The sequence below is a fragment of the Neodiprion fabricii genome, chromosome 4 (genome assembly GCF_021155785.1).
Source record: "Neodiprion fabricii isolate iyNeoFabr1 chromosome 4, iyNeoFabr1.1, whole genome shotgun sequence".
In the NCBI taxonomy this organism is placed as follows: domain Eukaryota; kingdom Metazoa; phylum Arthropoda; class Insecta; order Hymenoptera; family Diprionidae; genus Neodiprion; species Neodiprion fabricii.
In genome coordinates, this window is record NC_060242.1 from 33,028,038 (window position 1) to 33,047,320 (window position 19,283).

Consider the following 19,283-nt stretch of genomic DNA (forward strand, 5'->3'; position numbering starts at 1 on the left):
TATTAATAGTGTTGTGATTTTAGTATTTTTTCGGAAATTTTGTCTGAATTCAGTAGATATTTCATTTTGTCTGACACTTGATTCTACAATAAATTCTACTAAAACTTATTTATTCACTTGCATCAAGAAAATGACTTATTGGTGACAAAAAATACATACATATATACAATATATACATACATACATTATATACCATATTTTGACGACATCGCTGAGTGAATAATCAAATGATCAGTTATTGGTACTTTTCCTTTGCCCTGCTAACTTGCACGCAACCGATTTCTCAAGTCCATTTGACGCAATCTGCTACGTAAATATTTGATATTCTGTTCCGCTGTGCTGACCAGTTTTCGTTGAGGAAGAATAGTTTTCCTACCTATCGGACTTTTTATAAATATGTTATTGTATTGCGATGGATTGTACATGATTTACTCGATCATTACGTAGACGTCAGGAGAATGCTTCTTCTTTCATACTCGTCATTCCAATGTGCAGAGTTTCAGAAAAGGAACTACGAACAGGAATTATATAGCCGAGAGATTGCAGTGAAATGTTGATATTGCGATGATATATTGAAAGAAGCGCGAAAGAAATGAGGAAACAAAGGTAGATATATATATTTAAATAAGTAGGAAGGAATTTTGAGTGAGGTTGAAATTGATCGAAGTATTATTATTGCGGTATGAAACGCAGTGAAAATTGCGGTTGTTGCGGGTAGTGTTATTGAAAAATAACGGTTTGAAGCAAGTCGAACGGAATATTGATATTATTGATGAAAATAATATCGCTGGCTGCTCTAGAGATGGGAGCCCGTACTTTAAACGCACAAATAGTTTTAAGAATTACTACGGAGTGAGGAAAAAGTTTAAAAATCACTGTCAGCAAAGAATACCCAACGAGAGAGCTAAAAAAAAAGAAGAAAAAAACTTATTAATTAAGGTCTGTTATTAATTACGTAGTAAGCTATAATAATGTAGGTACTAAGATCCAGTCCTGATTACGGCGGAACTAACATCGATAAATTTTAACGAATTTAATAATCGAGAGGTTGAGTAAGAAAGGGCGAGGATGAAGGGAGGGCGCAATTAAAATCGTAAAATGATATTAAATTTTTAACACTAGTTTTTATGATATGAAACTGTTTCCATTAGTACTAAAGTCAGAATAACACTTTTCCAACACCTTTTCAAGGGTCGTCGAAAATGCTGCACAGGACGACTCAATTGGCTTTGATACTAACCGGAACATTCATGTCAAAAAAGCTCTGAAGCTTAATTAAGAATTTGTATAACTACGGTAATGGCATGTCGATATAAAGAGTGGAAATCGATTGAGAATGGAAAGGAGTCCTAAAACACATAAAAAATCCACTTCATTTTTAGTGGTAAGAGTTCTCTGTACCGGCTGCAATCTTGGCTGTTGAGAACTTTAACATCTGACTCGGAGAACGGAGGCATGAACAGTGTCAAAGATGAGGAGGAAAATGATTGGCATTTGAGGAGAATCGTCGATTGGGCAAGGGATCTAGAAGGAAAAAGAAACTCGGATGGTTTGCAAATTTACAAAAATCATTGCGTTCGTCAAATTGCCATTTGGAGATATGTACTAAGCTAGTTTAAGGGTTCTGAGATCGGTAGTTGATGGACACGGTTTGTGTAACGACAAGGTATCGATAAGCCTGCCTCTGATCTTGGCTCAAAGAAATCGGTCGTGCTTCAAAATCCGAATGTCACGGTTAACACGCGTTGCCTCGTTGAATTATTCATTGCATCCACATATTCAAGATGTCACGTCTAGTCGAGTAACGAGCACAATCAGTGAAACCGTTCACGGGACGAAATTGCGATATTCTGACACGCCATACGTACGCAGGTACTTTCGTTGAAAATTTGTTCCTGATGTCAACCGGTCCTTCCGTATACCAAAAGATGTTCATTTGCCAACCTTGACAACATAAATATACAATACGACAAAGTCACTCTCGTCAATTCAATCACGTAATACCGAATCAATTCTAACGAGCTGAGTCAGAGCTGACAATATATGCAACGAAGATACCGGTCGCTGTTCAGCTTATTCCCTGCTCCTGCATGCGAGTGAAGAATATTGGATGTAGCAGAATATCCATTTGGCACACAGCTACGAAGCTCGGAAGCGAGACTTAAGTTGTACGATTTCCCCGCAAACAGTCCATTTTTTAACTTCAATTAATGAATTCGCAAGTAAAGTCGTATGACCGCGTTTTTTAATGAAGATTCGGGTACGAAGCTATTATTTATCGCACACTTTTTTCCCGCCCTTGACAGTAATAGGCGAGTCAACCGAAGTTAAAAGTCAGCCCAGTAAGCAATCCGTTGATCCAAAGAAGTACAAAGTTCACGAGGTGCCTTCGAAGATCAGTTGATAGTCGCTCCGGGCTTAGGCGAAGCTGTGCAACGCTCCGTATTTACGCCGGTATGATTTCTTTGGCCCAAGAAGCTTAAGGCGCAAATTGACAAGCTCGAGGAGTAGTGGCATCGAAAAACGTACAGGGATCGTCGCGATCGTTGAAAGAGGAAAGCACATGTCGAACGAAGTGATGAGCGATCAAGCGTAGGTACGATTATAATTGTTAAGGAATATCTCAGGGGGTGCCCCCGGGCACTAGGTGGTAAGATAGGAAATAGAAGAGACCGGTTTCTGCAAGTAATAGATGGTTTCATGGGCCAAATTGCTAATACTATAGTTAAAAGAATAAAAATACCATGTAAACGATCGTACTACGATAATATGACCGGACGGAATATTTCGGACCTTGGACTTGGACTTGGAGACTGACGTGGACGCTAATTTCAACGTCTGATTCAAGAGGCGATCGTGAACCGCAATCGAAGCGCGGCACTTTGTCGCCGGAGATGATCCTTTTCTGACCGATACAAGGCACCTTGATCCAACCTTGATCAGTGGCGACGTCAGGCGTGACGCCCTTCGGAAGGCAAGTGTAATCGGCTTCGTCATAGCGGGGCAAAAATATTTCACAAACTGAGAAAAGTAGAAAAGTTTAGCAATAGCCGAGTGACGAGGCGGCAGCCTGAGATCGTTGACGAATTTAAATAACAGCATCGGTTCAATCCTGCTGCCATTTTTCTCGCCATGGGTGTACGCTGATATCGCATGACGTATATACGACGTATTTCACTTGCGTGAAGGGAAACGGCTGACGTTGAGCCAGTATCGAGAGGTTTGGATCATGCTCGGTACAAAATTACCGCGCTAAACGCGACGAATCGATATTGACGAAAACAAAATTGTGACACATCTGGTATATGTATGTAGCTTATACGCTTCGTACAGACTTGTTGAATATTTGTTACTTCCAAGCTTTTTTAATTTCATCTTTTCTCGGTTCGATTTTCTTTTTCTCCTTACCGCTTTCTTTCATGTGTCCGTGTGTTGTTGTGAACCACAATTATATTGTTGTTTGGTATAGTTTCTTTTTTCAGTACTGAATAGTATGTCTAATCATAATAATGTATATGCATAATGTGTTCACCCCCAACTAATAATGTGGTGTAGCCCCCAATATAGCAATATCGTTAGTTTCATTACTATGCATATACTTATATATAAGGTGAAATACTCAGAATAAGCACTCGCCGCCTCTATACTTTTTTTTCGTGGCGTTGTTATGCAATTACTAATCACTTTCATCATTCCGTGATGAGAATTATTCATTTTTCGAAACGGCGTCCCGGCAGCGCCAAGAGGAAAAACACGTCCTTAACTACATGTAACACGTATTCATTTGTCAATAATACCGCGTCATCGAAATAGCCGCAAACTCAATTTTGATCAAAACCAATCGTCAATATATAAGACAGTGGGAAAATTTTAAGAAAAAATCAAAAAAAGAAAAAAAAAAAAAACAATACTAAAATAAATATACTGACAGGAACTCGGGAATATTTTATGCATGCTCCGTAGTTTATTATCCCATGCATACTTGTACAACGTATCCATATCGTTGTTGTGGAATTTTGCAACATTATGATCTTTTGTCGTTATTTATGCGCTGGCCGGATTTTTCGGTTACTCTGTCATCTCTTCGTGCTCACTGAAATCTCGATTCCCTTTTCCGATCGCAAAGTTAAAAATAAGTGAAATAAGTCCTGGGACATAGAGCTGGCTTGGAGTATACTTGAGAAAAAGGAAAAATGATATTGAAAAGATACGAGAAGTTCGGTGGGACTCTATCGCCACTGATTTTTAATTGGGGGGAGGGGGGGTATGGCGAAGATTTTTGCAGCGAGCGCGAGAGACTGACGCCAAGTACGTAAATCCGGGCAGTAGTCCCGTGTAATACTCTTTGTACGTGTCTCTTGTCTAACCACTAAATACTTTAGTAAAAATAATTCATGAATAAAGAATTGAAGAGAGAAAAAAAACTTGAAAAAAAAATGTAAGAGAAAAAAAAAAAAAATAGTAATCGTAGGCGCATAGGCGCGGATCGTGCCGAATACCGTACGTTCGTTCCTTGATTTCAACGCGTGCTAGCCACATATAATATCCACATACCGATAACTCATGAAAAAAAAAAAAAAAAGAAAGAAAACTGCTAAAATCAGTATGATAATATACGTTACACGTATAATGTTATCAACGATATGTATCAATGTTATAATTATTACATCCCATATTCTGCATAACTGAAATCTTATATATAATGTTATAATATATAGGAAATTGTCGCAGAGTAAAATAGCGCCGAAGAGATATTTGCAAACGCTCGAATAAATAGAAAATAAATAAACGCAGTTTCGAAAGCGCGTATGCGATGTAAATTCTAATATATCCGTTACATAACTACATAGATGTAATTGTACATGATCTATAGATCCAATGAAGAGTATAGCTGATCGTAAAGTTTGCCGAAGACAAGAAGTAACTCAACGAAAGGGAAGATGTAAAAAAAAAAAAAAAAATTAAGGATAAAATGCGAAGGTTTTAATCTTATGAGTTATCACAAAACAATTGATTCCAAAATTATCATACGCTAAACGCTCTAGCTACTGTAATAACATACCTATAATACAGACTCCACAGTTCTTTTTGGGCGAATGTCGTAGCTAGTAAGTGTGCATTAAAATTTAAGTATTGCGTAAGCAGTATAAAGTATATGTCCACACCTAAAAATATTATTACATAATTGTATAACACGTTTATTGTAATCTCCTAATTAACGATAATAATATATCATAAATAGTCACGGAAAAGTGAGGCAAGAATTGAGAATTACGGGAAAAGAACAACGGGATGAGCATCGAAAATCGAACGAGGAATGCATGTTTGATTTCTCCGGGCATTTCCCGGGAGATCAAAGATCGGCCGACGTCGAGCGTCGCGGGGCGTCCCGGGATCGCGACACCAGCCATCCCATCAAGGGACGCACCCCGCGACGCGGGACGCCCGAGAAGTTGAAGCGTATAAAAGTCGTCGTAATTTAGGTTTATGACAATATAGCGTGTTTATTAATGATCGAGTTAAGTCAGACGTTGTGACGCTATTCGGCTAACTAAAATAACACATAAAACGCAAATATATGAGCAAGATATATGTGTACATGTATTATATATACGAGAGAAGAACGCGGGCATGACATTAATTCGATCTGACCGGATATAACGATCGTGGACGATTCTTGATGCGTAAAACATCCTGAACATCGTGCGTAACTCCAGCGTATCAAGGCTTCGTCCAACGATCGGCAAAACGGCCTATTTCTACGTGTGTAATCGGTGATGCAAAGGGTGACGACAAACCGGTATATCAGGCCCCAAACAGAGGCCCGGTACCTGCACCCCGCCGATCGGCGTCGCCTCTACATGCCCAAAATGTTACCATTTCAGTATATATGATGATAAGCGTTGAGCCAACTATTTGGTAAGTGTCAGATAATTATGAACTAGGTGTTTGAAGTTAAAAAAAATATATATATATATATATATATAATTTAAAGCTACCAGTAGGTATACATGTATAAGTTCCGCGTACGTAAAAATTAAGGGTTAGGGGATTAGGCGTATATGATACATAGGGTTGAAGCTATAGAGAGGTAAGGGAGGAATAAGGAGAATTAACGATTAGGGAATAATTAGCCGATTCGTAAATGAATGATGAAAAAGAAAAAAACTAAAATCAATGAATTATAATAATATGGATATAGTAATAATTAACTAATAGTAGCAATTGAGGTGACAACGAACCCACGACGCGGGTTCGAGAGGTAACCTGGAGCCCGGGTCGCGGTCGTGCTTAGGTTAGTCTGCACAAACAATGCGATTGTTTATCTCTATTATATAAAGGAATTAATAAATGAATATAAGAATGGATGAATATATACATATAATATATGAATAAATCTATATATGTATGTATCCATACATTGATATAAATGTAAGTATAACCACACACAAAAATCAAGATAAGAAAAAAAAAATTAAAAATAACAAAAAAAAAAAAAAAAAAAAAAACAACCAACAGCAAAGAAAGATTAAATCATACATAAAATGCGAGTTCTATCTGTCATCGTTATTATTAAGGATTATCGGAGTTTGGAAAGACTCTAAAATTAGAACTGTAAGAGAAATACGTATAATACATATACATATATATATATATTATTACTATTGTATAACACAAACACACCAATTATAGCAGGAGAAGCGAAAACCGAACGAGGTCGATTTTATAATATCTAGAAACAAAGAAGTTTAAAAGCTGCACAACACCTGCTTCCAGACAGAATTTCTCCTCAGGTGCGCGGTTTCGCGGCAACAACGTAACTTCGCCTCATTTCCGCAGTTCGATCGGAGCTCCCGAACGGCGATTTGAACGGGGTTCCCACTGGCCCGGGAACAGGGACGTCTGCATTCCCTGTTCCGGAAACGTTCCGGCAGCCGCCGACGAGCGTTTGGCCGACTTAGAGCGCTCAGAACCCTCGCGAGATCGTCCCGATCGCTGCGGGGATGAATTTTCGTCTCCGGAAAGTATCGGCCCAAGAAATCGGCGCTGTCGTTCCTCGAGGATGGCGCAATGTGCTCGAGTCGTTGCGAATGTTACCGGTAATCAGGATCCGCAGAGTTTTTCACCGCCGTTGCCGCGGTCGGAAACGCGCCCGAGTTTCAGGCGGTCCGCGGCGATGGCGGCCGGACCGCGTTGCGGAATTCAGCTGGGAACGCGACGTTGAAGCGCCGCATGCGGTGCACTTCGGCCTGCAGTCAGAGCCGCGGGATTAACGGCGTCGTTTTTTGGGTCCGAGCTGTTCTGGTAACGAAAGGCTGACGCGCGCTTGAACAGGAGGCGATCTTCCCTGAACCTCGATTGTAATTGATTAAAGTGTCGAAGACTATTAGGGACAGCGATTAATTCGAGCTATGTCATGTTTGGTAATCGGTTGTTGATTATATTATATATACGATCGCCATAATTGATTACAAAACATTTCAAATGTTTCCTAGTCATTGTGGTAGTTATTATATATGTATAAGACTCTGTATACCCCGTAGGTGTGACAAGTTTAATCGATGCATACATGTACGTATATAGGTATATAATAAATAATGTTGTTGACAATGTATATGCACATATATGCGTAACATTACACACCCACACCCACCCACACACACACACACACACACACACACACACACATATATAGGTAGCCGGAAGGTTTTACGATATTTAATGATAAATATGATAACTATTATTATGCATTACTTCGGTAATTTTACTATAATATATTATTATTATTACTTATGTATTATATATATATATATATAATATATAGTATATAATGTAGCAATTCTCTCTGTACCCTTAAAATACTCTGATCTATTTGTTGCGAGTGGACGCAAGTGCAACAAATGTGTCGTGCGTGAAGATTTAAAAGAAAAAGAAAACAAGTTGACAAAAAAAATTGATAAAACTCATTAAAATAATTAAAAAAAAAAAAATATTAATAAACGATAAAATGAAGAAACTTGAACAACGCAAAGACGTTACCTGGGATTACCTGTCAAAAACTACTGGAACAATGATGAAAAAAATCCTTGAACCCTCGTTAGAGATAGGGCACGGTGTACTCAGAGTGCCCACTAGAAAATCTGTTAAATTATGGTTAACTTATTGTATTGCATTAAATTAATCTGTAATAATAAATATACGAGTAAGTATAACGCGTCTCAATTCTACTCCTTCTGCGCAGTGAATTTCTACCTATGGTTATGCATTAGTCATTACTGTAAACAAATTTTCTGAAAGATTAAAATGGCATCGGAATACGAATTCATAGAGTTTTCCTGCAAGTTCCGCAAGCATCGAAAAAATGGATGGAGGATGTTGGATGAATAAACATTTTAACTGTTAGAAAGTAAGGCGAAAGCAATACGTACATTTTTCTCTCTCATCAACTCGATAATTTCATCTTTTCCAGCATCCTCTAAAACGTTTCGAATAATTGTTGTGGGTAAGGGGTAAATGAATATTTTTCCATAAATCTGGCTGTAATAAATTTATTGCACTTTCCCATTGAGCAGTTACGGAGTGAACCGTCTCTGCATTGAGTACACAAGTTTCTCGAGGCTGCGTGGGGAAATTTTGTTTCAGAAGAACGACTTGTCCATTTCCGTGTTGAGGGAACAGTTACGATACATCCCTGCACGACCCAGGTGATTGCTGAAACCGTTATTCCTTGGGAAATACGAGGTTGGCACACTGTGAACCGTTGGCGAATACCACCCATAATCCATCGATGTGCTCCTGTAGCAGGGGTGAGGAAGGGTGCATTCGTCTTGGCGGTAGCCTTGGAATACTCCTGGAAACATATAATTTAATTGGACGTAAGTTTCTGGAATGAATCAGAGAGGTAAAGTTGTATCAAGAACCATTCGAGACGGCCTCTTTTTCAACTTTGGCTCACGTTTCCCACGTATCGGAGGCTAAAACGGTGATGTTTCGAACCCACGGAAGAGGAGATACGACTGTTGGGACGCGAGGTGCGGACCCAACTTGTAAAGTTTCGAGCGTACGACACGCGCGTGACGTGCCGGATCCTAGCTTTCCGAGTTAGGAATGCTGTTAGGGCAACTGATAGTAAATACGACCTATTAATAACCAGTTGATTCTCCGACAAGCGCGTTAGGCGGCTCTTAGTTTCTCTAGTTAGTCCGTAGCGAGTAGCGGGCGAACATGTCAACGTTTAAGAGCCATGTAATAGTTACTTAACTCCTAACTGAATTCGAATAAAAATACGACTGCATCATGTACTCTGAGTAGATTATTTGACAGGGATATTTATTACAGAGTAGAAAATTATTGACGAAAACACTTCTTTCAGCTGGGATATCGTTTGAGCAACGTGATAACCTGTGTGACCATCTATCAATTTCTTCAACACTGATTCAAATACATTTTCTTCGCTCGTCTCTCCTGCAAATATTTAAGTATATGACCGGTCCAGGGGAAAAACCACTTAAGATTATTTTTTATCGCGAACGAGCTAGAATATACGATTGTTTTGGCATCAGAGAGTACTTACAGGAAATACTACTATTGAATGGGAAAACCAGTACGAGTCCAAGATAAATCTACCAGAATTATTGCTTTCGCACGTAGTTGAAAAAAACGAGAAAATAAGTATTAATTTGCAATTCTCATGAAATCACTTCGAGTTGCTAAGGTGGTTCTTGCCCTCGACCCTTCATATGTTAATAGAAATTCTTTGGCGCTGTTGCATCAGGGATTTCTCGAAACCGCTGCAAAACCTGACGTGGGATGAAATTTATTTACTTATAATTTTTTCTCATTTGAATAATCGATAGCTTAATAATTTCTTCAAGTATTATTCGAAATAATTTTTTTTGCACATCACAACATTTCTGGTAAACAAGTCTATCGGATATCTATTTAACCTGTGCTTCTGTCGGGTTGATACGTTGAATATTGGCGGACTAAGAAAACATCGCTTTAGCTCTGGCATTGAGATCATTCCTTAAAGAAAAAAAAAAAAAATAACTTCCAGAATTGTAGGGTCCCTTTGTTGTATTCACATATTTTGGTCAGCTTTCTCCGCACGGTGGTTGTGAGGTTTACATTACACTTGCTAGTCTGAAACTTGGAGGTTATCCAATTCAAGTAAACAAGAAAAATTAATGACCTGTACTGTAAGCGTTAAGAGCGATATATCTGTATAATGTACTGTCAATAAGTGACGCCGTGGCGAGGAAAGTGATATCAAAAGCAATATAAGAATGAAACGAGCGGGGAAAAATCAGAGTTGCGTACCGCTGTCTACTTGTTACGGTCAATTCGAGCTTAATAACAGACATATCCTAATTCCAGTCCACTAAAATATGCGCGGAATGTTGATTCTATTTTTCGTTCCGCTGATCGTCCTCGTGAAAACCGACATTCGACCGGAGGTTGCAATGCGAATGACCTCCCAGAGTAGCCCGGAGCATCGTAAATATGTGAACAACTCCAGTCTTGTAAGAGTGACTTCGGAACAGGATATCGTGATAAATGGCGCAGGCATCAGATACATTGAGCCTGGGGCTTTCAACGGTTGCGAGACGACCCAGACCCTCATGATGGCAGACAACAAATTGACTACCCTGGCAGCAGGCATGTTTCATGGTCTGAGGGACCTCAAGATGGTGAATTTTTTCAATAATACAATTATGGACGTTGCTAATGGAGCCTTTGATACTCTACCAAATTTGTTAGAGTTGGAATTAAGCTATAATCGCTTGAGTGGACTTGAAGATGGCGTCAGAAGCGGACTGAAAAATCTGCGAGTATTGAAATTAAACGAAAATCCTTTTATCCTAACGAGAGATGGGTTCACAGGATTGTCGAAACTGAAACTGCTCGAATTATCTGGGGCGAATATCTCGGCGATTTCTCTGGGCAGTTTCGACGGCCTGGATCAACTTCAGCGGTTGGATCTTTCCAATAATAAGTTGACCGCTATTTCGAAAGCGTACTTTGAAACATTGGGACAATTAAAGGAACTCGACCTTTCAATGAATACCATTTCTACTCTTCGCAAACATACCTTCAGGGGACTAACGAAGTTGACGGACTTGTGGCTAAATGACAATCAAATTCAGGTTCTCGGCTCTGACAACATTTTCAAATGGTTCACAAACCTGAACAAGTTATACCTGAATGGTAATCCACTACTGATGTTCAACGTCGCAGTTTTTAGCAAGATGCAAAGTGTCAATATTGAGCCTGGATTTAAATGCGATCTATCCCAAGAAGTTCAGAAGAATTTCGCCAATGCAACATCTCACTGGTTTATTTGTAATAACTCTGATGGTTTTTTTACACCTTATCACTGCTCCGCAATGTTCTCCGTTCTTTAATTGGAACAAGAATATCACACAAATTATGCGAATGTCATTTATTTGTATCGAGACTGTAATGCTACAGACAAAGAATTAATTATTAAGTTAATAGGTAAAGTCATATATCGTACTAAGCCCGATATTTCATCAAATTTTTCAGCTGCAACAGCTGTGAAAGGCTGTGATAAACACAAAATAGGTCATTGTTTTTCGACGTGTTTATAAGTACGATGTATTTTTCTCGTGTCAATTTTGTATCTTACCATATTTATTGCTAATTGTAAGAAAAATACAAAATATCACACATGTCTCATTTTACAATATCGTGAGTATGTTTGAATTAACCTCAAGCTGCAGAGATAAAAAAGTAAAAATAAAGGACGCTCGTATATGAAATGATAGTAATATTGGATACATTGAGTTCCTGTATGATTATATGTGTATCACCATAGTCGTTGATAATATTTTATAAATGAAGTGAATCGTAATAATATATGAACTTGTTATCTGGATGCATGCCACATTTGTCATTACCTGATAAACACAACGCTTCACACAGGCGTCCACTATGTTAATATTGTTAAGTTGAAGACATGGTACATTTACGCTTAAACATCTATCAATATTCTAATTCTGTGCAAGCGTAGCCACGTCAGTGAGCTAATTAAATACAACTAATAATCCGAACCTATGATATGAGATAGAAAAATTTATTCAGTCGATTTTTCAAATGCTCAATAGAATTGTCGGATGAGTTCTAATCTTCAAATCTATCCAAAGAAATAAGACGCTAATCACATACTTCACATTGATCATGTGGACAAACGAGAAAAAAAGACATCCTTAAATATACGTATTGTACGTTTGTTGTACGTTTCTAAGAAGAAGAATGGATGAAAAGATACTTGTGGATCGAGGTGACTCAGTGTCTAATCATTAATTTTCTCGCAGTCGTATGGTTCCTGGTAATCACAATTGGTGCATTTGAATCTTCCCTGAAATGTGTTGAATTTCCTGACGATTGAACCGCTTACTCGGAATCCAGGTTCAATGGTAACGTTTTTCATTCGCTCAAAAGTGGTAAGTTCGACACTGCGAAAATCGTTGCCGTTGAGGAAAAGGGACGAAAGGTTTTCCAAACCATCAAACGCACCCGCCTGCAGCGTCGTCAGATGGTTTCCATTGAGCCATAGTGACTCGAGATTTCTGAGGTGTCTGAAGACTCCATCGGGGATTGTAGTGATGCGATTTCTGCCCAAATCGAGTTCGTTCACTTCACCGAGGTTGCGAAATACCTCGGCATTTACGCTAGATAGCAAATTTCGAGATAGATAAAGTAGATCCAGGTTTGGCAGACCGTTGAGGGTTCCAACGGGGATTTTGGTTATTCCATTTGCGTCAAGTGCCAAAGTCTCGAGGTGCCTCAGTCCTTTGAACATGTTCTTTTTCAGCACGATGCTATTGTTGGTCAGATAAAGCTCGTGCAGGTGCGATAGGCCCTTCCACGTGTGGTGATGAAAAGTCGTCAGACTGTTGTAGTCGAGTAGCAAAGTCTCCAAGCTAATCAGCTTGGAAAAACTGCCGTCTTCTATTTCACTTATGGTATTATTGCACAGGTCCAAATAAGTCAGTTGGTCCATGAATTGACAAAAGTTTATAGAAATTTTTGATATCTTGTTTTCCTTGAGGTAGAGAGAGGAGGCATTTCTAACATCTGCAAAAGCGTTATTCGATATTTCCGTGATACCAAGATTCTCCAAATGCAACTCAATATCGTCTATCGTTTGAACGGCCCTCACATCCACGAAAGAGACGCTATGGAGCTTGGTACCCTCCATGCATACGTCAAGGTTATTGTAAATCTGGCATTCCGTACTATCCGTAAAACCACTGACGAGTAATGCCAACCACAAAATGCCGAGTATTACCAGCGGTGACATGGCGCCGCAAACGCTCAGGATGCACTGAACTCACATGCTTCTACTGTTCCCACACAAGGGAGGCGTGGAGGCAGCTAAACAGACGTCCTCTCCCACACATGGTATGTCTAAGAGATACGCCCGAAGCCTTCACATGAATATAATGGGCATAATGCGTGTGTCGTAACTCGAAGGTTGTCTTCACGCTGGGTCGCGCGACGAAATGAGCTATTTCAAGCCTTCGGCATCACAAGTGGGAAAGTTAAGATTTCATTGCACCTTCCATCGACTGTAGGCAGTTGAGCAGATAAAACATCACCATAGCCTGCTCCAGATTTGAACTTCAAAGTATTGCTTATCATTAAACTTTTTTTCGGCATATACCATATAGCTCTTACTGTGACAAGATCTAATCCGAACCGTGGCCCACTTTTGGTGGCACTAAAATTTTGATCGGCTCGAAACCTTTTATATCAGTTATATAACAAATCTGTGGACCATAGCTTATTGTAATTTATCGTTTTATCGATCTCTGGAATGTTCTCTTCTGGCCCGAGAAACCGAATCGAAATTACAACAGTGAAAACTGACTACCCATAGTAAACATATGTATACTCTCGTCTATAAATAAGTTATCTGAAGCTTTGAGAACTAGTGACTAACAGGGGGCTAATGCTGATTATTGTTGGTTACAAAAATGCGAGTAGAAGATAAGAAGGTCGTCTCACAGGAGTGCATTGATCGTCACGGTTTAGCGTCAGCTAAACACAGTCGGCAAGCAGTATCCATTGTCTTGCTACATTGAGCAAAGCATGTAACAGCATGACGATATGGTACAATGAACGGGTAGTCCAAAGTGTAATCAGTCTTCATCAATCAGATGGGTAAAATTTCAGTTATAATAGTTCGTCATAATATGACTTAGAACCAGAATTAGTATTTAATCGTGACAATAAAATCGTGCAAATAATCATGCGACAATTTTTTTACTGTCAGTGATCTTTGCATTGACCACGCGATTGAGTATGACGATACTGGTTTCAACCTATACTGCCGGAGACATAAATCACGGTTCTACGCACACACACACGTACGCTCGCAAAGGAGAAGAAAAAAACGTTCATGAAAGAGCAAGTGTCGAACACTTTTCTCTCTTTACGACTTTATGCAGTTTGCAGTAAACACTAAGATGGTAGAAGTCACGGTGAAATGATTTACACGCTACCTACATCTGAGTTGACGTATACTTGTACGAACTCTGCGTTTGATTCGTCTGGCACTAGCGTGACTACAAGGAGAAAACTAGGGTCACAGAACTTAGGAGTAAAAATTGTTGGCTTACTGGGGTACATGAATCTCATCGGTAAATTGCAAGTCCGGTAAATTTCACTGGTAGAAGGTCCTGGTGGTTTTGACGGTTCTTCAATGGAGGTCTGCGCCCTACCTTCGCTGCAAGGACACGGGAGTTCGGGCATTTCTCAATGAGCTCAAGATCAAGATGAAGGTGAACGTAACTGCCACGGGAATGTTTTATGTTGGTAAAACCAGACACTCGGTAATGTCACCGATACAATTAAATCTAGTAGGTTAAATTCGGATGAGTAAAAGTTGTAACGATGAATGCTGCTTCGCGAGAACTGTACTCACGGACATTTGAGCGCTGACTCGTAGCCGTGGAAACAAAACTGTTGTGGATATTGATTTCCACACCCACCAGATATTATTTCTTGACATCAGGAAAACCGTGTGACAAGTATCCGTAGCATATGCAGCGATTTGACTTGAACTTGAGAGTGACACCAAGTTTGTTTCTCGGGAAACACTTGTGTGTGCAAGAATTTCATTACTCGATGCCAAATATCTTTGAATTGTACACATAGTTTACAGTATGCTTCAGGCGTCGACTGAAGAATATAAATACGGAAACCCCTGGGTAAATTTTTGTGACCAGTTTTTCGGCGGGCAAGTGGGCCCAGGTGGGCCTGAGAACTTTGGAGGGATCTGCTCTATCGACTCTACCTAACGGGCTCGCACCGACATTCGTAGCAACCATAGTTTTTCTCTTGACCTCATTGATCGAAAATCAGCTAGCCGAATTCCGCAGTCTGGAAACAACCGCGCAGTAGATCGGACGGATGAAAATCGCGGTCCGCAAATTTCGAGTGCCGGGCTCTCTACCTCCTGGATCCTGCGCTCCGGATCCGTTTCCTGCGGCAACTCGAGTTCCAGGAGTAGCGCTCGGTAGTTTCTGTGCTCCAGGTCCGCTGCCTGGTGAAACTCGACTTCCAGAACAAGCGCGCGGTAGTTTCCATGCTCCAGGTCCGCTGCCTGGTGAAACTCGACTTCCAGAACAAGCGCGCGGTAGTTTCCATGCTCCAGGTCCGCTACCTGGTGAAACTCGAGTTCCAGGACAAGCGCTCCGTAGTTCTGGCTATCCCGGTCATTGACCTGGTGACGTTTGACCTTTGGGACTAATTTTCCGTTCTGGTCATCCAGGTCCTCCACCTGGTTGATTTTGACATCCAGAAAAAGTGCTCCGTAGTTCTGGCTGTCCAGGTTCTTGACCTGGTGACTTATGACCAAGCGCTGCGTAGCTTCTGCGCTCCAGGTCCGCTTCCGGGTGAAACTCGACTTCCAGGACAAGGGCTCCGGAGTTCTGTCTGTGCAGGTCCTTGACCACATGACTTTTGACCTTCCGGACTGATTTTCAACTTTACAAGTTCGATTATTGAAAACTTCTTGTACTATCGAACCAATATGCTTCAAAATCGAACGACCAAGATCAAAAAATTGGAATTGGTGAGTGGTTGGCATTGTATACATAGGAATAAATGACAATAACGTCGTTCGATTACAGCTAAAATTGCTGTGCGTAGTATTTAAAATCCATCAGCACTTGGCTGATTGTTCTGTGGTATTTTTTGACGAAATTTATTGTCATAAAATCAGAATACGTTAAACTTACATGCATGTGTGAACGTGATTTCTAGCATTATATTGACAAAATTTCACGGGCAGATTCGGTTTGTGTCGCATGCACAAAGACAGTGTTCATTCTGTATACTGTGAAGCAAATACCAGGATTTCTGTGGACTCATCGTGCCCCAGTCTCCCCTACAACTATGTCATCTGGTAAAACACTGACAACGAGTAAGCGAGCACACGAGTACAAAAACCAGTTACACTAGGCATCCGACTTGGAGCGAAATTTAGCGAGCGAGTATTTTAAAACTAATTATTTTCAATTCGCGCACCATTCTATTATCGATGTACCAAAATAACTCAAAAAACCGTGTTATCATATTATTTGTCTAGCTCAAACGTAAAAAGTAACAAATTTTACCAAGAAAATTCTCAAGAAAAATGAATGTGATTTAACGTTTTTTTCTGAGATTTTTAGTTCATCAATGATAAAAATATATGCCAATTGAAAGTAATTTTAGTTTTTACATTCCAGACAAAAATTACGCACTCCATCTTTCGTGCCAATTCGAGATTCCAGCGGCGAGGCGCTTCAATGGCCAGCTAATAACTTTGCCATTTTGCCACAATTGATGATAAGTAAAATTTTCTTGTACTGTCGAAATGTGAGTTAAAATACACTCGAAATTTTAAAAAGCTTCGTTAGTTATCTCCCATTAAAAAAAAATAACCGACAATCAACGTTTCGCTTAGAAATTATCGTATTTGATTGATTTAAAAAAAAAAAAAACTTATGTGCACTTTTTCCGATCTTTCATACAGCAGCATTTAAAGTACCCGGTTTTCACTTTGAACCGACATGAAAAATATGTTTTCTCCATTATCTGACTTATTATTGACCTTTTTTCGGCGTTACTTAAATATTTAGCTATATAATTATTGATTGCTTTCAGTTTTTAACCATTTGTATACGATAAAAGTACAGAAAGAATAACAAATGATGAATTATTTTTATGTAAACCAATAAGAAAAGGCTATGTTCCTATTTGTACACGGTGAGTATAACATTTTTATAATATTTAATGGTAATTGTAATCATATTTTATCTAAAATTTTTTGAACTTGTCGTGTTTATAATAGATTATTTCTATAATTTTTTATAATTTTCTCATAATCTTCTTGGTGAAATGTGTCGATAAATAAATTACATTGATCCTTACAGACTATGTTTGATGAGTTCTAATACTGAAAATATTCATTAGTATTCAAGGTATAACCCGAGGTCGTTAGCGGTGGTCGTTGGAGGTGGTTGGCGGTGGTTGGAGGTGGTCGAAGGTGGTCAAGGAGGAGGACGAGGATTTGTGCATGGTGTGTAAAACATTTTCATAATATTTAATGGCAATTGTGATTATGGTGGGGTCGGATCGGGTCGGGTAGGGCAGGGGGTAGGGGTAGGGGTAGGAGTAGGAGTAGGACTACCCTACCCCCTACCCTACCCCACCCCCACCCCCACTTCCTCCCCCTTTCCACTCCACTCTAACTCTTACTCCTACTTCTATTTCTACTCCCACACTTACTCCAACTCCTACACCTACTCCTACTTCAACTACTATTACTCCCACTCTTAATTCTACTCCTGCACCTTCTCCAACTCCTACACCTACTCGTGCTTAAAATCCTATTACTCCCACTCCTACTTCTACTCCTACACCTACTTCTCTTTCTACTTCTACTCGTTCTGCTACTCCTACTTTTACTCCTACTCCTACTCCTCGAGCAAGAGTAGCGTTCAGAAAATCTTAGTTGTGACCGACCTAAAGTCTCGCGCTAATTCGTCAAATTCGAGCATTCAGTTATTCTGTTAGCTGCAAGAGACTCACTATCTTCTACGTTTCCATCTTTTATGTGCTTTACTAAATCTCATCATTTCGAGAATAGACATTTTTATGCAATACCATTTTCCATAATTAAATTGAGTTCGGCCCTGATTCAACCGAATCACGTAATTTTGAAGTGATAATAATAATAGCTACATTAGCGTTTTTAATAAATAATCGTTGCAATCATTTTTAACATACATCAAAATCAGAAAATAGACACTTTCAAGCTTTCGATAATAAGATATCATTCTGAATCTACAAAGGCTAAGTGATCGACGTTCAACATCGTTCGATTGATCAACTCTTCCAAACTTGAGGTGAGGCCCTGGTCCAGAATTCTACCGACGCAGACCGACACGATCCGACGGCTCTCAATCTCGTCGACCGATTCACCTAGAGCTAAGTCAATCCGAGTGTTAATCTTCGAAATTGGACGAATTCTTGTTTCACCTTTATAATCAAAATTCACTTCAGTAATATTCATTCAAAAGCAAGTCTAGAATTGGTGGCTAGCTTCACTACCCCCAATTAAATCATACTTATTGTATTCCAGGAATTTACCAACGAGACTTAACAATAGGATATATAATTGATTTAAGATAATCTAAAAAGAGAGATACAATACAATAATCACGACCAGCTAGTTAACCATCGTTCAGAGTGGATGTTCCTGGTACCAAACAATCATATCCTCTAGAATAAAATAACACACGATTTGTATAAACTTGAACACTTTATAAATTGTTACTTTCGGCTCTTATATCATTATCACCATTGATTGTTACCAGACATTTCAATCACCGAATCGAAACAGAATATACTTCATCTTTCACCAGTTAAATCGAATAAAAAACATTTATTTTGAACGACCTTTTTCCCATTTTTATTATTATAAAATTGCTTCAACAATTTGAACAAACCTCACAGACTTGTGCAGGACTATAGCAACACGATCCTACAAATTACCGGCTTATCGAAAGGTAGGTCTTTTCTTAGTTGACTACCACCGCTCAGTACACCCTCGCCCCCACGTAACACAGGTTTTCGTTTTTTGGCTGTAACTTCTGATGTGTCGATCGCAGCGTATTGGGCGCAGTCCCAATCGATTTCTCTCGCAAAATTACGTCGGAATAGTGCATGAAAGAATTCATTCCAGCACTTTTCAAAATCGAGAA

General features: G+C 39.4%; 3 protein-coding genes across 4 annotated transcripts; 1 reads left to right on the top strand and 2 right to left on the bottom strand.

Moving 5' to 3' along the window:
* Positions 1 to 215: 215 nt before the first annotated feature.
* On the bottom strand, positions 216 to 14,960 carry LOC124181342 (UPF0691 protein C9orf116). 2 transcript variants are annotated; one of them, XR_006870429.1, is made up of 3 exons: positions 8,932 to 8,968; positions 8,850 to 8,851; positions 216 to 326 (listed from the first exon to the last, which is right to left on the bottom strand). XR_006870429.1 is itself a non-coding variant. In XM_046567816.1 (2 exons), the coding sequence occupies exons 1-2, from the start codon at positions 14,779 to 14,781 to the stop codon at positions 8,640 to 8,642; spliced, it is 345 nt and encodes a 114-aa protein (XP_046423772.1). In that variant the 5' UTR covers positions 14,782 to 14,960. The 2 variants fall into 2 exon arrangements, 1 of the variants encoding a protein (XP_046423772.1); XM_046567816.1 differs by lacking the exons at positions 216 to 326; positions 8,932 to 8,968 and adding an exon at positions 14,649 to 14,960 and having other exon boundaries at positions 8,640 to 8,851.
* LOC124181338 (leucine-rich repeats and immunoglobulin-like domains protein 3) lies at positions 10,136 to 12,079 on the top strand. Its single transcript, XM_046567811.1, has one exon. It carries the CDS (start codon positions 10,389 to 10,391, stop codon positions 11,403 to 11,405), a length of 1,017 nt encoding a protein of 338 aa, XP_046423767.1. The 5' UTR covers positions 10,136 to 10,388; the 3' UTR covers positions 11,406 to 12,079.
* On the bottom strand, positions 11,375 to 13,392 carry LOC124181339 (leucine-rich repeat-containing protein 15-like). The gene has a single exon (XM_046567812.1). It carries the CDS (start codon positions 13,325 to 13,327, stop codon positions 12,317 to 12,319), a length of 1,011 nt encoding a protein of 336 aa, XP_046423768.1. The 5' UTR covers positions 13,328 to 13,392; the 3' UTR covers positions 11,375 to 12,316.
* Positions 14,961 to 19,283: the final 4,323 nt, after the last annotated feature.